General features: G+C 43.5%; 1 protein-coding gene across 1 annotated transcript; it reads right to left on the bottom strand.

Annotated features, from left to right (window-relative positions):
* Positions 1-222: 222 nt before the first annotated feature.
* Positions 223-18,272, bottom strand: LYG2 (lysozyme g2). Its single transcript, XM_004458052.4, has 6 exons — positions 17,220-18,272; positions 14,739-14,805; positions 13,480-13,620; positions 12,115-12,311; positions 7,197-7,335; positions 223-5,848 (listed from the first exon to the last, which is right to left on the bottom strand). Exons 1-6 carry the CDS (start codon positions 17,385-17,387, stop codon positions 5,730-5,732), a joined length of 831 nt encoding a protein of 276 aa, XP_004458109.2. The 5' UTR covers positions 17,388-18,272; the 3' UTR covers positions 223-5,729.
* Positions 18,273-20,224: the final 1,952 nt, after the last annotated feature.

The following is a 20,224-nucleotide window of genomic DNA, read 5'->3' on the forward strand; positions in this document are numbered from 1 at the left end:
CGGACACAGAAGAACATACAGCAAATGGACACAGAGAGCAGACAACTGGCGGGGGGGGGGGGGGGCAGGGAAGGGGAGAGAAATAAATAAAAAATAAATCTTAAAAGAAAAAAATCTGTCCATTCTTCAAACAAAAATATCCTGCTTGAATTTTAATTGTCTTTGGTTGAAATCTGAAGATTAATTTGGGAGAAGAATCGACATTTATTTTTACAACATGAGTCTGAACATGGTATTTATTTAGGTCTTTAATTTCTTTCAAAAACACTTGTAGTTTTCAATGTAAAGGTACACTGATTTTACATACCAGCAACCTTGATAAATTCACCTGTAAGTTTTAATGTTAATAGGTGCCGATAAATTAATGCCTATAGAGTCTTTTGTTTTTTAATTATACAATGACAGTTTTATTTTCTTGTTTCCAATCCTTACGTCTTTTATTTCTGTTGCCCTGTTGCAGTGGCGTGTTGGATAGATGTGGTGTTAGAACACATCCCCACGTGGCTCCTGAATTCAAGGGCTAAACCAAGCTGTCAGCAGGCTGCTTCCTGGAGGCTTCAGAGGAGAAGGTGGTCCTGGCCTTTGCAGCTTCCACAGCTGCCAGCAGAGCTTTGCGTGTGGCCCCGTCACTGCAATCTGCTTCTGTGGAACATTCATTGACCTTTTTCCTCTGACCGCTTCCTTCGGGACCACCTGGATAATCCAGGATGCTCTCTCATCGGAAAAGATGCAACCTCATCATACCTACAAAGTCCCTTCCACGGAACAGGAGGTGGGCATTTTGGGGGGCCTGTTATCCAGTCTACCAGAAAAGTTTACTTACTTTTGTAAAAGGCATTTTCTGCATCCCACTGGGATTATATAGTTTTTTTGGTTCTTCTGTTAATGTCATAAATTTCATTGACTGTTTTTTCTAATATTAAACCACTCTTACATATTTTGAATAAACCCCACTTGGTGACAATGAATAATTTTCTCTATATCTCTGGATTTTCCTAATATTTTACTAAGAATTTTTGGCATCTAATACAAAGAGAGAATGGTAAATTTTTCTTTCTAGTAATGTCCTTTTCAAGTTTTGGACTCAAGGTTTTGATGGCCTCTTAAAAAGAGTTATGAAGTCATGACCTTATAAAGAGTCTGAGCTCTTAGAGTACGGAACACTGAAAGAATAAATTTGTGTTGTAAGCCACTACATTTGTGGTAAGTTGTTATAGCAGCAACAGGAAACTAATACACCATTTATTGTAGAAATTCTTAGCAAGCTAGGAATAGAAGGGACTTGCCTTAATCCGAAAGAGCAAACTACAAAAAAACCTTATTTCCTATTCTCTGGGAAACTTTTCGCAAGATTGGTGTTATTTCTTCTTTGAATACTTAAAGAATGTTGAGGGTTTCTTTGTGATATTTTTAACAACACCTTCAATATCCTTAACAGATATTAAACTATTTACATTTTATATTTCTTCTGCCAACTCTTAAGTTGAATTTGTTTTTGAGGAATTTGTCCATGTGAAACAAACTTTTGATTTTCATGGTGTAGGGTTGTTCATTTAATTTTCTTAATAATAAGAAAATATTGTCTTTAATAAGAAGATATATCTTTCTTGTCTTTAGAACTTGTAGCATTGTCTGTTTTTTCATTCCACTTAAAGAAAAAAATAAGATGGTAGGACTTGCTCGACTGGAAATCAAGACTTATAAATAAAGCTACAGCAACTCAGAGAGTTTGGTCTTGGTGCAGTGAAGATAAATAAACCAATGAAGAGAGTAGAGGGCTTGGGAACAGAGGTGGTATGGTGGGAAGTGGGACAAGATAATCTTTTCAGTAAGTGATTTTGGGACAGTATTTGGTAATTACATGTAGATTAAAATTATTTGGTCTCTATATCACACCCTACCAAACCTGGTGGTTCTTAAACTTACATGTGAAAGGCAAAGACCTTAGTACTTAGAAGTAATACGGCTTTTGGAAGTAATGTAGCAGAGTATCTCAGGATAGAAAATATTTCTTAAATAAGACACAAGAAGCATTAACAATAAGGGGATAATGGACACATTTGAATAAACATATATTTTCTTAGGTGTTGCAAATATCTCCTCAAGTTCTGTGGCTGATCTTTTTGGAAAGCCTTGATAGTTTATTTTGGTAAATGTTTTATTATTACACAGAAACTCTTCTGTCTGTATACTATTTCACAACAAAAGGTTTTTTCCAGGAAGATTTAAAATTCAGTACAAGTAAATATTGAAATGACAATTAGACAGAAGTAGCTGGTAATTCTGCTCCTTCTGTCCTCAGCAGGCAGGGAAATTAAGGGCTGCCTTGTAAGCTAAAATTCACTTAGGCTGGAATGGCGAATATTGCAAAGTCAACCCCTTTGTCTATGGAGTCCTGGAAATGTGCTGGGTGCCTTCAAATACGTTAAGAATTGATGGGTCCATTTTGACTGATTACCTATGGCAGAAAGATACTGCCCCCTCGTGCTCAGGCCCTGTATGAGCCCCACCTCTTGAGTGTGGCTGGGACCTGTGACTTGCTTCCAGTTATTGGAATACAGCATTCCAGCAAGAGAGCATGGATGTAGGTGATTCCCTAACATTGCGGCACCCATCTTGCTAGAGTCTCTCTTACTCCCTTGCTGGCTTTGAGGAAGCAGACGACCCTGATGGCAAACCTCATCTGGCAAGGAGCTGCCGCTGGCCTCTAGAAGTGGGGGGAAACTTCAGAAAACAACAAGAAACAGAACCACAAGGAATGCAATTCTACCAAGGCCATGCGAGTTTGGAGGCAGCTCTTTCCCCAGCCAACACCTTGCCTGCAGCCCATAGTGGACCTAGCTAAGCTGTGTCTAGGCTCCTGACCCACAGAAACTGCACGTTGACAAATGGGTGCAATTACAAGCTGCTGAGTCTGTGATCATTTTGCTGTTCAGCCATAGGTAAATAATGCATGCCTCTAGACAGTAGGACAAACGGCAAGTAGCCACGGTTCAGGTCGCGGTTCAGTCTCAGGCTGACTGTCCAGTTTTGCAGATTTGGGTGCTACTATAGAGGAGCGAGATGTATTTTACTGCTCGGTAAAATGGTTGCAGGAGACTTTGGGATGTGCTTCTGTGTATGCAGCAACATATACTACAAACAGAACACAAATGCTCTAACTCCAGCTTGTCCCTACAAACCCTCATGATAGCACAGTGGTCAAAAGCTCTAACGTGCTGCTCATGTGCTACAGGTCTGCACCCACTATAGCAAACAGATGTCTTGAATCATTGTCAGACCAAATCTGCTGCCTCCTAGGCTGAACCCCAGTTGGACTGGCAACGGCGAATGTTGCAAGTCAGTCACTTTGTCTGCAGAGTCTGAGATGGTTTGAAAGTATCACGTTCTTAAAGCTAATCTGTTCCTGTGGGTGTAAACCGCTTGTGGACGGGACATCTTGATTAGGTTACTTCTAATAAGGGCCTTTGGATTAAGTTACTTCAGTAAGGGGTCTTAATCCACTTACTAGAGTCCTTTGTAAGAGATTGAAATTCAGATGACAAGAAAGAAAAAGCCACAGAAACAGGAGGGTGAAAGCAACAAAATCCAGAGGAGAAAGGAGAAGCCAGCAGACACTGCCATATGCCTTGCCATGTGTCAGAGGAGTCCAGGATCTCAGGCAGCTGGTCTTCAGGAAGAAAGCATTGCTTGATGATGCCTTGATTAGGACGTTTTTCTCAGCTTTGAAACGGTAAGCTTTTAGGTTAATAACCCTCCATTGCAAAAGCCAACCCATTTCTGGAACATTGCTTTTGTCAGCCTAGCAGACTAACACAGAGTCCCTCCACTTTCAGCCATCCCTCTCCCAGAAATTCTGTGTCCTCATGAGCCCCTGCTGCCCACGCCTGTCCCTCCAATGGCACCGAGGCCACCGCACCACACCGCTGAGAGAGTTAAGTGAGTTCTCAAACATCATAATATCCCGAGGTAGGGCATACTCTCAGTCCCATTTTTCAGATCTGCTCTTCTAGCATTAGAAGGGAATGCTGAAAGAGGAAGGCAGGGAAGAAAGCTTCAGCTTCGGTGGCCTCTGCTAAGGTTCTCAGCATTGATGTCTACAGTTCTGTGAGGTATGGCTGAGAGAGAGAAAGGGTAAGAATGTACTAACCGTTCTAGTGAATAAGCATAACCAGCTACATGCTGGCAAGGAAAAGCCCAGAAGAAATCATTCTTGAACAAAGTGACAAAGTGGAAGTCTAAAGGTCGGCCTGGCTTGTCCACACACAGGGACGGTAGGTAGAGTATCTAACAGCAGGTACAGCGCAGGCCTCGGCCAGTCAGAACAGCTCTGGCCTCTGTGGTGCAGGCTGCCCCACCAGCTGACCGCTGGTCCCACCCAGTAACACAAAGGAGGCCCCGACCTTCCTGGGCCACATCTTCAGGCTGGCTTGAGAGGACATTGGGGGGAAAACGGTTTCCTTGACTTTCTCCAAGGGTGCTCAGATATAGGTGGGTGTGGCTCTGGTTCGCCCTCAGAAAGAGAAGTAGTGAGTAGAATCATTTATTGACCATCTCAGAAGGAAGTGAGGGCTGAAGTCCCAGCAGGGGCCGTGTCTGTAGGGACTCTAAGAGCATTACGCGCCAACATTTTATCATGTGTGTCTTCTTCTGACTGTGGAACTAAACGCTGCAAACAGTGCCTGGTGTCCTTCTAGGGAACTGCCTCTTCTCCATTGGGGGTAGTCCGGGCAAGATCGAAAAGCAAAGCAGCCAAGGGGTAGATGACCCAGGATAAGCCAATCAGATCTCTCTCCCAGGACTATGGCTCTGGAACAGAGTGATGAAAAGATGTAGTGAGGGTGCTAATTTAGCCATGCAGTGGGGATTCTATAAAGAATGCGCAACCAGTTCCTGCTACCCAAACCCCAGAGGTACCAGGTTCCCAGTCACGTCCTTGACCTTCCCATTGACTTTGTGAGATTTCTCATAGCCTTCCAGTAAGTTCCGTTTTTTTTTTTTCCCTTACATTTTCCAGAATTGGTAACTTTTTCTTGCAACCAAATAATGGTAACGACCTTGGGTCCCATGTGCTTATCTTCAGCTGAGTTCTGGGGGGGAGAGGTCACCCTAAGAGAGGTATGTGGCAGCAGCTACTGAAAATAGCAGGAAGGAAGCCAGTCCTTGGATCCTCAGCAAACAAGATAATGACACAGGAGGTTGGCGTGGGCCTGAGGGAGGTTGTGTACGTCATGGAAGGAAGGTCTGCTCTCCCGCAGTCAGCTCTGGGTTCCTCGTGGAGCTGGGATTCCATCCCTACCTTCTCCATTGCCCCATGGCTGCACTGCCGTATCAGCTAGGTCCTTCTCACGAGCAAAGCCCTGGTGACTTAGGCACTGAGTAAAGGCTCACATCGGGCTTCCTTAAACTTCTGGGTAGCAGTTCTGATAAGACAGGAAGCAGGCTGACATGAAATCATGGGCTAAAATGAGGCCCAACCGGAACACGCAGACTTCACTTTTCATGATATGCACATTTACGACAAAACAATTTTATGTATGTCTATCTACCTTTCATGGGAGCTATATTGTAAGTTGGGTACATTTTCTTTTTAATGCTTATTTTCAGTAAGAAAACCAGAAAATGAATTTTCTACCATAGTTGCATTTGTTCCTTTGCCAGTGTTTGGTGCCCTCCTGGTAAGAGGCCATCTGCGCTCTCAGCCACCCTGGCCAGCCACACAGCTTTTCCTAGAAGCCGTGTCTTTTATAGAATTTAGCACGTGCAACAAGATCATTGAAAAAGTCAGTGTCTACATCCAAAGGGGTGACAATGGCTTCGACTCCTGACTTAAAGGCCGAGAGACCACCTGAAAAGAAAAACAAATGCTTCTATTAAAATATTTACTCTCAGCAGAAATAAGATATAAGCATTTGCAGGGCATCAGTCATCCAGGCAAATCTTCCATAGCAGAAAGCAGCCAGTCCCAGGGTTTTCTTTTCCCTTCCTCCCCTCTGAAAGTGTATGCTGCCTGGAGAATCAACTGGGAAATTTTCTTTCTTTCTTCCTCCCTCTCTCCCTCCCTCCCTCCCTCCCTCTTTCCTTCCCCCCACCCCACTCCCTCCGTCTCTCCCTCTCTCTTTCTTTATTTTTTAAGACTTTGTTTTTCTTTCTACAAAAGCTGGATTTGCTTCTTATATACTCCAGACCTGACAGTATGAGGTCAGATCCCCGGCAAATCTTCAGTTTGAGATGCTTGAAGCATTCTCTCATTCATTCAACAATTCACTTATTTGCTGACACACTCATTCAGTCATCCAATAAACATTATTAAGAACCTATTAGGTACCAGGATCTGTGCCACACTGAGCATGGGAAACACAGTGGTACCCAAGACATAGTCCTTCATAGAGGTATGTGTATGTATGCTATTTTACCCAAGAATTTTATCTTCAATATTTACTTATTAAACTCATTATTATGCTCTACTCTGATATCTAGAGAAAAAGCCCCTGGTCCTAATCTCTGCTTCAAGGACCTTGAAATAGAAAATTGAGACTTTTCTAAATTAAGGCTCCAAAAGGGTGGAGGGAAAGAAGGTAGTATATACCACGGGGCTACATAAGGTAGACTTAAGAGGGAATGATGTGGTTTGGATGTGAAGAGAGGCAGGAAATCCTAAGAATACAATCTGGTCTTTGGTTTTCTCTCTAGGATCACTGGATATATTATAGTGCCTTTTGCAGGGACAAAAAATGTGGAAGAACTAATTTAGAGGGAAGGCTAGTGAGTTAACTCAGTTTTGGGGGGTGTGGTCAGGAAAACAGAGGTCTCCACGTGGCCATTCACAGAGTGAAAATTTATTCAAACCATTCTGAAAATGGTTAATAGTTTCTTGTATTAGAAAGAAAATCTATCAGAGGAGGGGGAAACATCCTCTTTGGAATGACCTCATTAACTCTCAAGGCATCACTCTTTGATGCAATATCCAAAGAGAAATGCAGTAGCAACTTCACTACCTAGGAGGAGAGAGAATGGAGTTGGGCACAGAGGATCACCCAAAGTAACTCAGGCACTCAGTGCTAAGGAAGGCTGCCAGCAGCTCCTCCCAGACCTACTACAACCCAATGGGGACCCACCAAGGAGGCCTAGGGTGCACCTGGCAATCAGCATCTCACTCACTGTGCATGTAAACAAAGCATTAAAAACGTGCCTACCTTTGAGATGTTGAACCGCACTCCATGTGGGGAACTTTTTCTGCATTGCCTTAATTCTATCTGTTAGAATCCCAACAGCCTGCAACAGGTGTTCTTTGCTGTCCCAGGCACCAACAGGATGAAACATTTTTTTATCGAGCTAAAAAATTTGGATAATGATGTCAGCATCTGGATAAAGCAACCCATTTTTCTCATGTCCTTGATTTCTCCTCCTTATGTTCAATTTCAGATACTGGCCTTGGCCTCTTTCCTTTTTCTCCACAGAGTCAAAGCTCTCCTTTCTTTTACAAGGAAGAGAGTCATAGAAACAAAATAAGATTTGGGAGAAGTGGACATGGCATAGTTTTAGTTCAGCATTCTACTATACCAAAAAAGAGAGAGTGAGAATAAAATTTTAAAAGGTGTTTAAGGGAAGTGGACTTGGCCCAGTGGTTAGGGCGTCCATCTACCACATGGGAGGTCCGTGGTTCAAACCCCAGGCCTCCTTGACCCGTGTGCAGTTGGCCCATGTGCAGTCCTGATGAGCATGGAATGCCGTGTCATGCAGGGGTACCCCCTGCATAGGAGAACCCCATGCGCAAGAAGTGCACCCTGTAAGGAGAGCCACCCAGCGCGAAAGAAAGTGCAGCCTGCCCAGGAATGGCACTGCACACACGGAGAGTTGACGCAGCAAGATGACGCAACAAAAAAAGAAACACAGATTCCTGTGCCGCTGACAACAGAAGCAGACAAAAACAAGAACATGAAGCAAATGGACACAGAGAACAGACAACTGGGGGTGGAGGGGGAGAGGAAAAAAAAGATGTTTAAAAACAAATAGCTTGGGAAGCGAATGTGCCTCAATGATAGAGCATCTGTCTACCATATGGAGGGTCCAGGGTTCGATCTTCAGGGCCTCCTGATCCATGTGGTGAGCTGGCCCACGTGCAGGGCTGCTGCGCGCAAGGAGTGTCGTGCCATGCAGGGGTGCCCCCGCGTAGAGGAGCCCCACACGCAAGTACTGCACCCTGTAAGGAGAGCTGCCCCACATGAAAAAAGCACAGCCTGCCCAGGAGTGTCACTTCACACACAGAGAGCTGATGCAGCAAGATGACACAACAAAAAAGAGATGCAGTTTCCCAGTGCTGCCAGATAATGTAAGTGGATGCAGAAGAACACACAGCAAATGGACACAGAGAGAAACAACAGGGGGGAAGGGGAGACAAATAAATAAAATAAATCTTTAAAAAAAAAAAAAGAAAAGCCAAATAGCATCAGAAACCATGGAGGCAAGAAGACAGTGGTATGATATATTTAAGATACTGCAGGAGAAAAACTGCCAACCAAGAATTTTATGTCCAGCAAGATTATCTTTCAAAAATGAGGGTGAGTTTAGAACATTCAGATAAATAGTAACTGAGGGAATTTATAACAAAAAGACCAGCTTTGCAGGAAATAATAAAGGGAGTGTTACAGCCTGAAAAGAAAAGACAGAAGAGAGAGGCTTGGAAGAGAGTCTAGAAATGATAATTGTATCAGTAACAGTAACCAAAAGTATCAAAAGAGTGGTGAAAATAAAATGACAGATAAAATTCAAAGGTCAAAATGGATGAAATAAGAACTGCCTTTACAGTAATAACATTGAATGTTAATGGATTAAATCCCCCAATCAAAAGACACAGTCTGGCAGAATGGATAAGAAAATAGGAGCCACCCACATGCTGTTTGCAAGAGACTCACCTTAGACCCAAGGATATCAATACATTGAAAGTGAAAGGTTGGAAAAGATATTCCATGCACGCAGTAACCAAAAAAAAAAAAAAAAAAAAAGATGGGGTAGCTATGCTTTTATCTTATATTGGATGAAATCAACTTTAAAAGCAAGACTTTTACATATTATATATGTAAAAAGGCATTACATATTAATAAAAGGGATGATTAACCAGGAAGGAATAGCAATCATAAATGTAAATGCACCTAACTAGGATGCCCCAAGATACATGAGGCAAACAATGGCAAAACTGAAGGGAGAAATAGACATCTCTACAACAATAGTTGGAGACTTCAGTACCCCACTCTCAGCATTGGATAGAACATCTGGTGAGAAGATCAATAAAGAAAGAGGATCTTGAATAATATGATAAAAGGCCTAAACTAATAGACATATACAGAACACTGCACCCCAAAACAGCAGGATATACATTCTTTTCAAGTGCTCATGGATATTTCTCCAGGATAGACCATATATTGGGTCACAAAGCAGATCTCAATAAATTCAACAAGATCAAAATTATACAAAACACTTTCTATGATCATAATGGAATAAAGCTGGAAATCAACAAGAGGCAGAAAAAGGGAAAATTCACATATATATGGAGATTAAACAACACACTCTTAAATAATCAGTGGGTCAAAGAAAAAATTTCCAGAGAAATCAGTATCTTGAGATGAATGACAATGAGAACACAACATATCAGAACCTATGGAAAACAGCGAAGGCAGTGCTGGGAGGGAAATTTATAGCCCTCAGGGCTTACTTTAAAAAAGAAGAAATGACCTAACACACACCTGGAGAAACTAGAAAAAGAACATGAAACTAATTCCAAGGCAAGTAGAAGGAATGAAATAACAAAGATCAGAGCAGAAATAAATGAAATTGAAAACAAAAAAAACAATAGAGAGAATTAACAAAACTAAAAGTTGGTTCTGAGAAGATTAATAAAATCAACAAACCCTTAGCTAGACTGACTAAAAAAAAAAGAGAAAATGCAAATAAATGAAATAAAAAATGATAATGGGAACATTACTACTGAACTCAAAGAAATAAGAGAGACCATTAGAGGATACTGTCAACAACTTTATGCCAAAAAACTAGACAGTGTAAATGAAATGGAAAAAATTTCTCAGAACATACAAACAACCTACACTGACCCTAGAAGAAATAGAAGACCTCAACAAACTAATCACTAATCCAGTCATCAAGCAGCACCCCAAAATGAAAAGCCCAGGACCAGATGGTTTCACAGGTTAAGTTCTACCAAGGATTCAAGAAAGATTTAGTATTAATCTTACTCAAGCTCTTCCAAAAAATTGAACAAGAAGGAACACTACCAAACTCATTCTATGAAGCCAGTATCACCCTAACACCAAAGCCAGATAAAGATTTATGAAAAAAGAAAATTACAGGCCCATTTCCCCCATGAATACAGATGCAGAAATCCTCAATAAAATACTTGCTAATCAAATCCAAGAGCACATTAAAAGAATTACTCATCATAATCAAGTGGGATTTATACCAGGCATTCAAGAGTGGTTCAACACAAGAAAATCAATCAGCACAATATATCACATTAATAAATCAAGGAAGAAAAATCACATGATCTTATTGATTGATGCAGAAAAGGCATTTGGCAAAATATAGCACCCTTTCTTGATAAAAATACCACAAAAGATAGGAATTGAAGGAAATTTTCTCAACATGATAAAGGTCATATGTGAAAAACCCATAGCTAACATTGTATTCAATGGTGAAAGACTGAAAGCTTTCCCATTGACATCAGGGACAAGGGAGGATGCCCACTGTTGTTCAGTATAGTGCTGGAGGTCCTAGCTAGAGCAATCAGGCAAGAAAAAGAAATAAAAGGCATACAAATTGGAAAGGAAGAAGTAACTTTTACTATTCACAGATGATATGATTCTATATCTAGAAAGTCCTGAAAAATCTACAACAAAACTGCTAGAGCTAATAAACGATTTTAGTAGTGTCAGGATACAAGATCAATGCACAAAAATCAGTGGTGTTTGTATACAATTGTAATGCACAATCTGAGGAGGAAATCTGGAAAAAAATTCCATGTACAATAGCAACTAAAAGAATCAAATATTTAGAAATAACCTTAACCAAGGATGTAAAGCACTTGAATGCAGAAAACAATTCATTGTTAAAAGAAATTTTAAAAGACCTAAATAATTGGAAGAACATTCTATGCTCATGGATTAGAAGACTAAATATCATTAAGAAGTCAATTCTACCCAAGTTGATATACAGTTTCAAAGCAATCTCAATAAAAATTCCACCAGCATCTTTTAAACAAATGGAAAACACAATTAACAAATTTATCTGGAAGGGTAAGAGGCCCTGAATAGCCAGAAACATCTTAAAAAAGAAAAGTGAAGTTGGAGGACTCTCTCTTCTGGACTTTAAATCACATTACCCAGCTACAGTGGTAAAAAAAAAAACAGCATAATGTTGCATAAAGATAGACACATAGACCAGTGCAAATGAACTGATGGTTTAGAAACAGACCCTCACGTCTATGGCCTAGCGATTTTTGACAAGCCTGTCAAACCCACCCAGCTGGGGCAGAACAGTCTATTCAGCAAATGTTCCTGGGAGAACTGGATATCCATAGACAAAAGAAAGAAAGAGGACCCCTATCTCACACCATACTCAAATTTTAACTAAAAATGGATCAATCAAAGACCTAAATAGAAGAACCAGGACTGTAAAACTCCTAGAAAATGTAGGGAAGCATCTTAAAGATCTTGTTGTAGGAAATAGTGTCTTAGACTTTACACCCAAAGCACAAGCATTGAAAGAAAAGATAGGTAAATGGGACAAAGTGACATTTCCCTTTGTCAAGAAAGTGAAAAGGCAGCCTACTCAATGGGAGAAAATATTTGGAAGCCGCATATCCAGTAAGGGTTTAATATGCAGAATATATAAAGAAATTCTACAAGTGGACAATAAACAGGCAAACAACCCAATTGAAAATGGGCAGGAGAGTTGAACAGACATTTCTCCAACGAAGAAATACAAGTGACTAAAAAGCACATGAAAAGGTGCTCAACGTCACTAGCTGTTGGGAAAATGCAAGTCAAAACCACAATAAGGTATCATTTCACACCCACTAGAATGGTCACTGTTAAAACAGAGCACCTGCATCAAGCCAAATTTAAGTCCTGTGTGGTTCCAGCCATCAAGCAGGATGGTTCCGCCGTGGCTTTCTCTGGAGATGATGGCTGCGATGAGCGCGGGGTCCACACAATGCCTCTGTCCCACTTCTTTGATCAGGGTCTGGTAAGGCTTTATGGCTCTCAAATCCATCTCAGCAAACATTTCCGAACCCCGGATCCCTAAGTCAATAAAAAACAAACTGTGTTTACTCCAGAGCAAACCTGGTTCCAAAATACAGTGTGAACCATAGTCCCTGGCGGCTGCCTGCAGTCTGGATCATCGATTCTGAACATTCTTTGGATCTCTGACTCCAGAACAGATGGGTACCAGCTCTGCATTCGCCTTTTCCTTCTTCTCTTTTCTGCCCCACTGGTGCCTTGTGAAGACTAAGCTTTCGCCTGGCCCTGTGCTAGGGAATCCCTTTCTGGGCCTCAGTGTTCGACCAGAGTTTGCAGGGAAGGGGTTAGGAGTGGCCTCTGGTTGCTCCCAGCTCTGGCACCCTGTAGGAGTGATAACATCAGGAGGACGACTTTGGCACAGGATTACGAAAGAGGAAGTACAAAGAGCAGGAAGTTTGCTTAAAATGATCATGCTGCAGCATTAAGTAAAAACAACAACAAGAATAATTTAAAAAAACAAAGCCAGAATACAACATTTATTTGAGCAACAATTGCAATACATAGAAATAAACACATCTGGACAAGGATTGGAAAGAATGGGGAAGAAATAAAAAGAAGTGCTTTGCATCATAGGAGTTGTAATTAGTAGCGCTAACATGGGTGGGTATGATAGTGGTTTGTTTTGTTTTTGAGTACTGAAAATGCTCTAATATTGACTGAAATGATGAATGCACAATTCTGTGATTATACCAAATGCCAATGGTTGTATATTTTAGATAAATTATATGGCTTATGAACAAAAATATAATAGGGTGGGTTGGGGGGAAAATACATCAAATATAAGATATGGACTGTAGCTTGTAATATTTTGAAGATGCTCTTTCATAGTTTGTAACAAATGTGGCACAGCAATGCAAGGTGTTGCTGGTGGGGTGGTGTACGGGAGCACTGTACGATGATATGCACATTTGTTTTGTAAGTTCACAACTTTTACTATACACTTATTCTTTATGTATGCTTATGCATGAATGACATACTTCAATAAATTGTTTTAAAGAAAAAAAGAAGCAGTTTGTTAGTTTGGTCAAGATTCTGGTTTTTTCTCTAATGTTTAATGTTGCTATTATTGTTATAATAATGGCTATGCTTTTAAAGCAAAAGAAGCTATTGCCCAAGAAAGAATCTGAAAATGATGAAGGGGCAAGGCAAACCTCTGCTTAACACTTACCGCAGTTAATCAGCATGCTTCTATCACAGGACGCGCCAGGCGTTTCCATCGTCATGATGTCCCCGTAGCACCCATGGTACAGGCGGGGATGGAGGGGAGGGGTCACCAGGTGAATGAAGGGGTGCGAGCCCCTAGAAGAGCCTGGGAGGCAGAGCCATAATCCACGCGTCACCCTGAGAAATCAGGCTTGAGCTGCCAGTAGAAAGGCCACTAAACGGAAGATGAGCACTTGGGCCCCCCAGGCCTCTTTTTGCCATTCTTGACTTGTCAGATAAGGGAGCAGAAAAGTGCTCCTTCCCCACTCTACTTCCTCCTAAAAAACATGTGGCCCTTACTGCTAACGCACTGTGCAGCGCATTATGAAGGTCGGTTGTTCTAAGCCCCATCTATACTTGCTGCAATTTCGATTAAAATTGCCACAAGATTTTCAGATTGGAAACTTGAAGGAAATTTTAAGACACTTCGGACACAAATACTTCTGGGATGTAAACATCCAGATTAACAATTTGTCTTTGTTTAGAAAGATAAAAAATAAGGGTAACATAGGTTAAATTAAATATGTTCTCATTTCAGGTCGTATTACTGTGGAGTTACTAAGTATTTATTAACATTAGAAATAAAAATTTAATTTACCATGAAATTTAATTTAAATCTATTACTTTTTCTTCTGTCATTATGAACTAATTTCCTGCCCAAGTCTACTTACTGAATAGGAAAAAAGCTTTTCTGTAATATTGAAATGTTTTCTAATAGTTCTAAGAACTGTTGACTGGTACCTTAAGACTACAAATATTTGTTGTAAGAAATGTATTTGTTAACATGTTCATTGTGAATAAAAAAAAAGGCTATGTTTTTCACTTAGTGTTATAAACCATTTTACAGATGGGTGAATTTTACTTATCCCCCTGAGGAGACTGGCCATCTCTACATTGCTGTGGGGGAGAATTTTCTCTTCACATGCCTTGATTCCCAATGTTCATATATCTCATAAGATAAGAAGCCTAGTAGGGCCATCGTCAGACACGAAGTAAGTAGATCAATAATATTTCATTATTTTAAATTCCCACTGATTTGCCTTCACCCGCTTGGCAAGCAGAATACACTTAAATCTAGAAGCAAGCAGTTGGTTAATGGCCAGGCTGGTCCGAAGGAAAGCCCACTGCCCGTGTCAGTGTAGCCTTTTCTGAATCATGACTGCACCGGGTGCTTTCCTGGACAGATATCCTGATCACAGGGTTAAATGTGAATTGATGACTTACCAACGAGGGCCAGAAGTCCCAAAACTATGACAGGAGGTAGCTTGGTGCCCATCTTACCCCGCAGTACCTATTACAATTTGAAATAGAAACTGGTTAAGTTTAACCCTGAAAGTTTCCTAAACAAGAGGTTTTTTTGGTTGAAGAAAAAGTTGAGAGTTATTTCTAGTTCATTCCCCATTTTCCAGTTCCAAGATACTATTCTCCCAGACTCAGCATTGTGGTCTATTGATCCCCCTCTTTCCTAAGCATAAACGCCCCTTCATTTTCATTGGATTTCATATTAACATGAGCCTGGACACATCTTACATACGTTACCACATGCACACACGCCCATCCCGATTTGGTCATATGTAATTGTGTCCTTGTTCTTGTACTACGGTCCCTTGGAACGAAAATCAAGAGAAACTGTGGGCAGCTCTCATGGGCGCTTCAGAGGACGTGATCCTGAAGAGGTTTGCTGGGCTCCATTTCTTCCTCAACGATTATCTTCTTGGTTTCCTTCCAAAGGCAGCTTACGTATTTCACAAGCGTCAAGAAGATCAGCACTCACCTGGCTTGGGACCTGGCAGAGAGAACACGGCCCCCCTCTGTTGGAGGTCCTCCGTACTCAGCAGCCACCTGCAGGTCAGGCTTGCACAAGCGGTGGCCCTTGCTCCTGTAGCACAGGTGTCACACTTGAGAATCCTTTGGTCAGGAGACCACTGTGCACCTGGCTTTGACACGAGCTGACCTTGGGGAGGCTCTACCCCTGTGGAGGAAGCGTCTAAATGCCAGGGTGCAGACTCACCTGCTTCTGCTGGACTGTATCCTGGGCCACCCACCCCTGGCGGAGTTTATATATGGCTTAAACCCTCTCTTTAAATCACTGACCTCATAAGGTCTGGTTATGATAGTGCTTTGAATTTAGGTGGCCCCTTTAATGAAAAGGATTTCAAAGCATTGCTTATCCACTATTAATTACGTAATCTAATGAAACCTTGGTTGTACTGGAGGCATGTATTTGGTAGGTTGTTTCTGGATTTCTAAAAATGTGGTAGGCCAGCAGCTTCTATATTTGAGAACAGGAAACATAATTAGCCCAATAAGGCAAAAATAAGCAGGAAATACCAGCAGCTCTCATTCCTGAATTGGTGGTTTGCCTAAATGTTGAGTCTCCTACTGTCTGTTCCCCATTCCAATGTCACATGATCCCCACACCAACATGTCACATGAGCTCAGACCCCAGATCTCAATAAGCGAACTTAGTTTCTTGCTCCAGTTCCACTTCTGACAAACAGGTGCGAGAGCAGCTACCTGCTCGAGAGATCAAGACAAAGCCAGGTAGGAAGTAGCAAGGTGGGTGCTGGTTTCCCAAACTTTCTAAAGTCATGGGAAAAGGGAATTGGCCAGGGGTGAAAAATGTCTTCAGCTGTGGCATTTCTTCCTGCTTATGTCCAAGGAAGAGATGAAGCACAAGTGCAGCCCCGGAGACGGGTAAGCGGTGCCGTGTTCCTGAAATGGGCAATGGACATTTCCCAGAGGGACAGGGGACGTCTGGCGCAGGTCCTTCATGGTAAGAAGTCTCTAAGGCCGCTGTCAGTCCTTCTGCTCCTCCACCAGCATGGAGAGGGGTGAGGAGTCCAAGCAGGAGGCAGGAAGCCAAAGGTGCTGAGTCAAACTGCGTCCAGGCTCCTTGGTGGTGAGTGACCCCCAGCTCCCAGGAGAGCGTGCCCTCGTGCAGCTGACCTGGCCCCACCGTACACCTTCCGCCCTCCTTGTGGGAACCCGCCCTCCCAGGCGCCTGCAGCCTCCCTTTCCGGGGAAGAGGGACGGGATGTTCTGAACCACTGGCTGACGCCTGCCTTGACCGTCAGGCAAGACGCTACTGTCGGAAGTGACCACCACCACTGCTCTTCAGCAAGGGCTTCCGCTCAGGCCCGGCTGCTCCGAGGTGGGGCCCTGGGGGCTATCACCAGTGACGGTGGCACAGTCACAGATGTGCTCATGGCCCACCCAGTGCGGGAGGCATGAGGCTGCGTACACGGGGCTTCCAGGCTAAGTGCAATGAGAAAGGTCAAGGAAGGCAGGGGAGGGAAGCGGCTGCGGCTCCATCAGTTGGGCTCCCGCCTACCATAGGGGAGGCCCTGGGTTTGCGTCCCGGGCCTCCTTGTGAAGGCAGGCTGGCCTGTGTGCCACAGAGAGCTGATGGCCCGTGCGCCGCGGAGAGCTGGTGCAGCAAGATGACCCAACAGAGGGAGATAAGCAGACACAGAAAAAACACGCAGCGAATGGAAACAGAGAAGAGACAGCAAAAGAAAGAAACAAGCTGGTGGGGGAGGGGATTTAAATAAATAAACCTTAAAAGAAAAGAGAGGCAGGAAAAGCGAGGGTGCAGAAAGAATTCAAGTCAGGCAGAAGGTGCTGGGTGGGGCCGAAGCTGTCCTTGGATGGTCCTGCAGAGGAAGAGTGGTGACCAAACCCCCCAGGCCCTGTGGGACTTACCTGCTTCCAGTGGGGAGCGGACAAAGCACCCACCGCAGGTCCGCCTCCTGTGGGAACCACGTCACGCGCTCTGCCGGCCACCTGGGCGGTAGGTAGCAGCCCTCGTTTAGGGGTGAGGTCGTGGCTATTTACCACTGGCTTTCCAGGGTTTGCAAGTGCCACGGCCATTGCTAAAATACAAATTCATAGCAGTCAATTGACTCCGCAGTGGCTTTTTGTCATTTTACGTGTTCTCAATGATGATGGTAGCCGACAGGCACAGAGCTTCTGCAGCGGATCCGGGAAAGACTAGCGAGGAGCTGGGCCTGGCGGTGAGCTGGGTCTGCAGCCCCCCAAAGCCTGCCTGCTTTCCCCTGCACGCCACTGCCCCAGCCCATAGCTGAGAGCTGGGCGGTCGTGGGAGGAAACGAGACATGTTCAGACACTTGAAGAAACGTGTTGAGCCATTCTCGCTCTCTCTCCACGAGGCCAAGAGTCCGTGTCTGTGACGTGGGGTGGTGTCGCCAGGAGGTCTCGAGGGGCCTGTGAGACCCACCACAGTCTCCATGGATCCTCCGAAAGATCCAGAACGAAAACACGGCCCATGTGTGTGAACAGTGCCCTCGAGAGGACCGGCCCCAGCGCGGGTCACGCAGCCCGCTGCCCCTCAGCTTGCCGTGCAGCGATGCCCCGGTGGCCTCTGCTGGGTCAGAAGACATTCGGGGTTCCCAGCCTTAGTAGTGGGGTCTCCAGGCATCCCCAGCACCTCAACAGCCTCACAAAGGACGCTGACCCAAGCTGCTCACAGGCACCACAGGACACCTTGGCTCTGGTCAGTCTTGTCCCGTCTCAGGTCTGCCAGGAGCCAGCTGAGGGCAGGGGACTCCAAGCTGGTGTCATATTCCCTCCTGAAGAGCAAATCAGCCCTGAGGTCTCCTCTGGCTCCAAATCTCTCCCAGGGAAGGTGAGCCAAGCCCTTCCTGGATACCCAGAAGAGGGCGGCAACGTGAGGTCAGGAGAGGGGCTGAACTCGACATTCCAGTTTTTACCCTTTTTCGTGGAAACCAGGACTACGTTTCAGCTCTCACCAAAGCCGTAAACACTGGCAAGTCATCCTGTGTTTTAGGGTGGCTTTTAAAATGATGTTGTCCTTTGATTTCCTTTATTTTGCAATTGGCAAATAGTAGATCTTTCTCATGCATTTCCATCTAGGCCCAGAAGTTCACATTCAAGACAGAACTTATCAAACATTTGCACGTTGACAAGGACAATACAGAAAAAGGTTCTGCTTGTGCGTCTGTTTCCTTGTTGGTTACTGCCATAGTTCCAGACTTCCCTGTCAGGCTGGGCGAGCCCTGCCAAGGGTGAGCATTGCCAAGGAAAGTTTTTAGTTTTGCCTGTATCAACAGTAGCCTCAACAATTTCCCCGAACGTAAAATTTTTAAAAATTATCTTTGCAGAGCAGGAAAGTAACTTACTTTCCTCTTAAATAGTGTATTTATAAAGGTTTTTTCCCAGATAAACTAATCAAATAGATTAGAAAAATGTGACGACATTGCAAATCTGGATTATTAGACTGCATTCCTTCTAATGTGGCCCTGGGAGTGTTACTAAGGACCCAGGGCTAATTCTGAAGTCTGTATGTTGCTGCTGTGCCCAGTGACGGCTAGACTTACCTTTGCTTTACTTGATCACAAAGTATGTGGGAAGAAATAAAGATTTAATAGTCCTTAAAAAAACAAAAGAATTAGGTTTTGCTAATTTAAGAGCAATGAAAAAATTTTTAAAAAATTCCCCAAAATAATATAAAAAGCTGGCAAATCGTGAATTGAAAATCAAGATATTTTTATCATGATTGCCAAAAGCCCAGAGTGCTGATCCTGCTTCTGCTGCTGCTAAGAGTTTGGGGCTGGGGCCAGGCCTCAGGCTGGGGGTCACAGTGGAGCTGAAGGGCCGGCGTGGGGCGTTTAGGTCTGGGCCAAAAGCCAGCAGCCTCCAGGAGGCCCACAGAATTTTCCAACTTTTGCTTTGGCTGCTCTTTCCTTTCCTCTTCCTAACCCCAGCCTCCTGCTTTCCCTTAAATTAATCTGAAAACAGACTTGTATTAATGCGGCTTAGAGTAATTAACATTTCAGGTAAATTTACATTTGTAGCATGGTTTGCAATGCCTTAAGCCTGGTTTTCCCAAAGTGAGAAATGAGTCGATTTGGCAGGGGATCCAGAGGACAAAAAGGACGCTCAACTTCACAGGGGGTCACTATTTTTTATACTAAAACACATAAATGTTTAAAACTCACATCTTGATTATGGAGAAGAATGTGAAAGCTACATGAATGCTTAAGACAGACCATGAAGCTCAAGAGACCTCTCTTCCAGCTCCCCCTTGGGGCGTGGCTCCGACACCAGCGGGGACTTTGTTGGCCTCTGCCACCAGCAGAGCTTAAGAAGTGCTGCCCTTCGACTCCGTGAAGGTCATCACAGCACCAACTGGTGTATCCGCATGTGGACAAAAGGGGAAGTGTTAGGTTGTACAGATGTTACTAGAATAAAAAATAATAAAATCAATGGAACTGCACAACACGGTGAACCCTAAGTTAAACCATGGACTAGAGTTGGTAGTACAAGGATAAAAATGTGCTTTTATCAGTTGTAACAAACGTAGCACACCAATGCAAGGTGTTAACACTAGGGTGGTACACGGAAACCCTGTATTCAATGCACGGTTGTTCTGTAAGCCCACAATTTCTCTAATTTAAAAATAATTAATTAAAAAATAATGATCTGAAAAAACGGAGAAGAAGCACTGCTGTAATTGCTGGTGAGAACTGAGGCACCGCACATGCCCAAGGAAGTAGATTTGGGTGGCAGTACTTGAGGGACCTCTCAAATAATACCCCCAAAAGAGCTCCCGTTGCACCCTGAGCTAGCCCAGGCAGTACCTTGGGCGCTGAAGGAAGCTAGCCTTGCCAGCTCCCTTGCTCCCGTCTTCCTCTCCATCCTCACCTCCCCTCTCCCAGCCTTCCTTG

The sequence above is a fragment of the Dasypus novemcinctus genome, chromosome 17 (genome assembly GCF_030445035.2).
Source record: "Dasypus novemcinctus isolate mDasNov1 chromosome 17, mDasNov1.1.hap2, whole genome shotgun sequence".
Classification (NCBI taxonomy): Eukaryota; Metazoa; Chordata; class Mammalia; order Cingulata; family Dasypodidae; genus Dasypus; species Dasypus novemcinctus.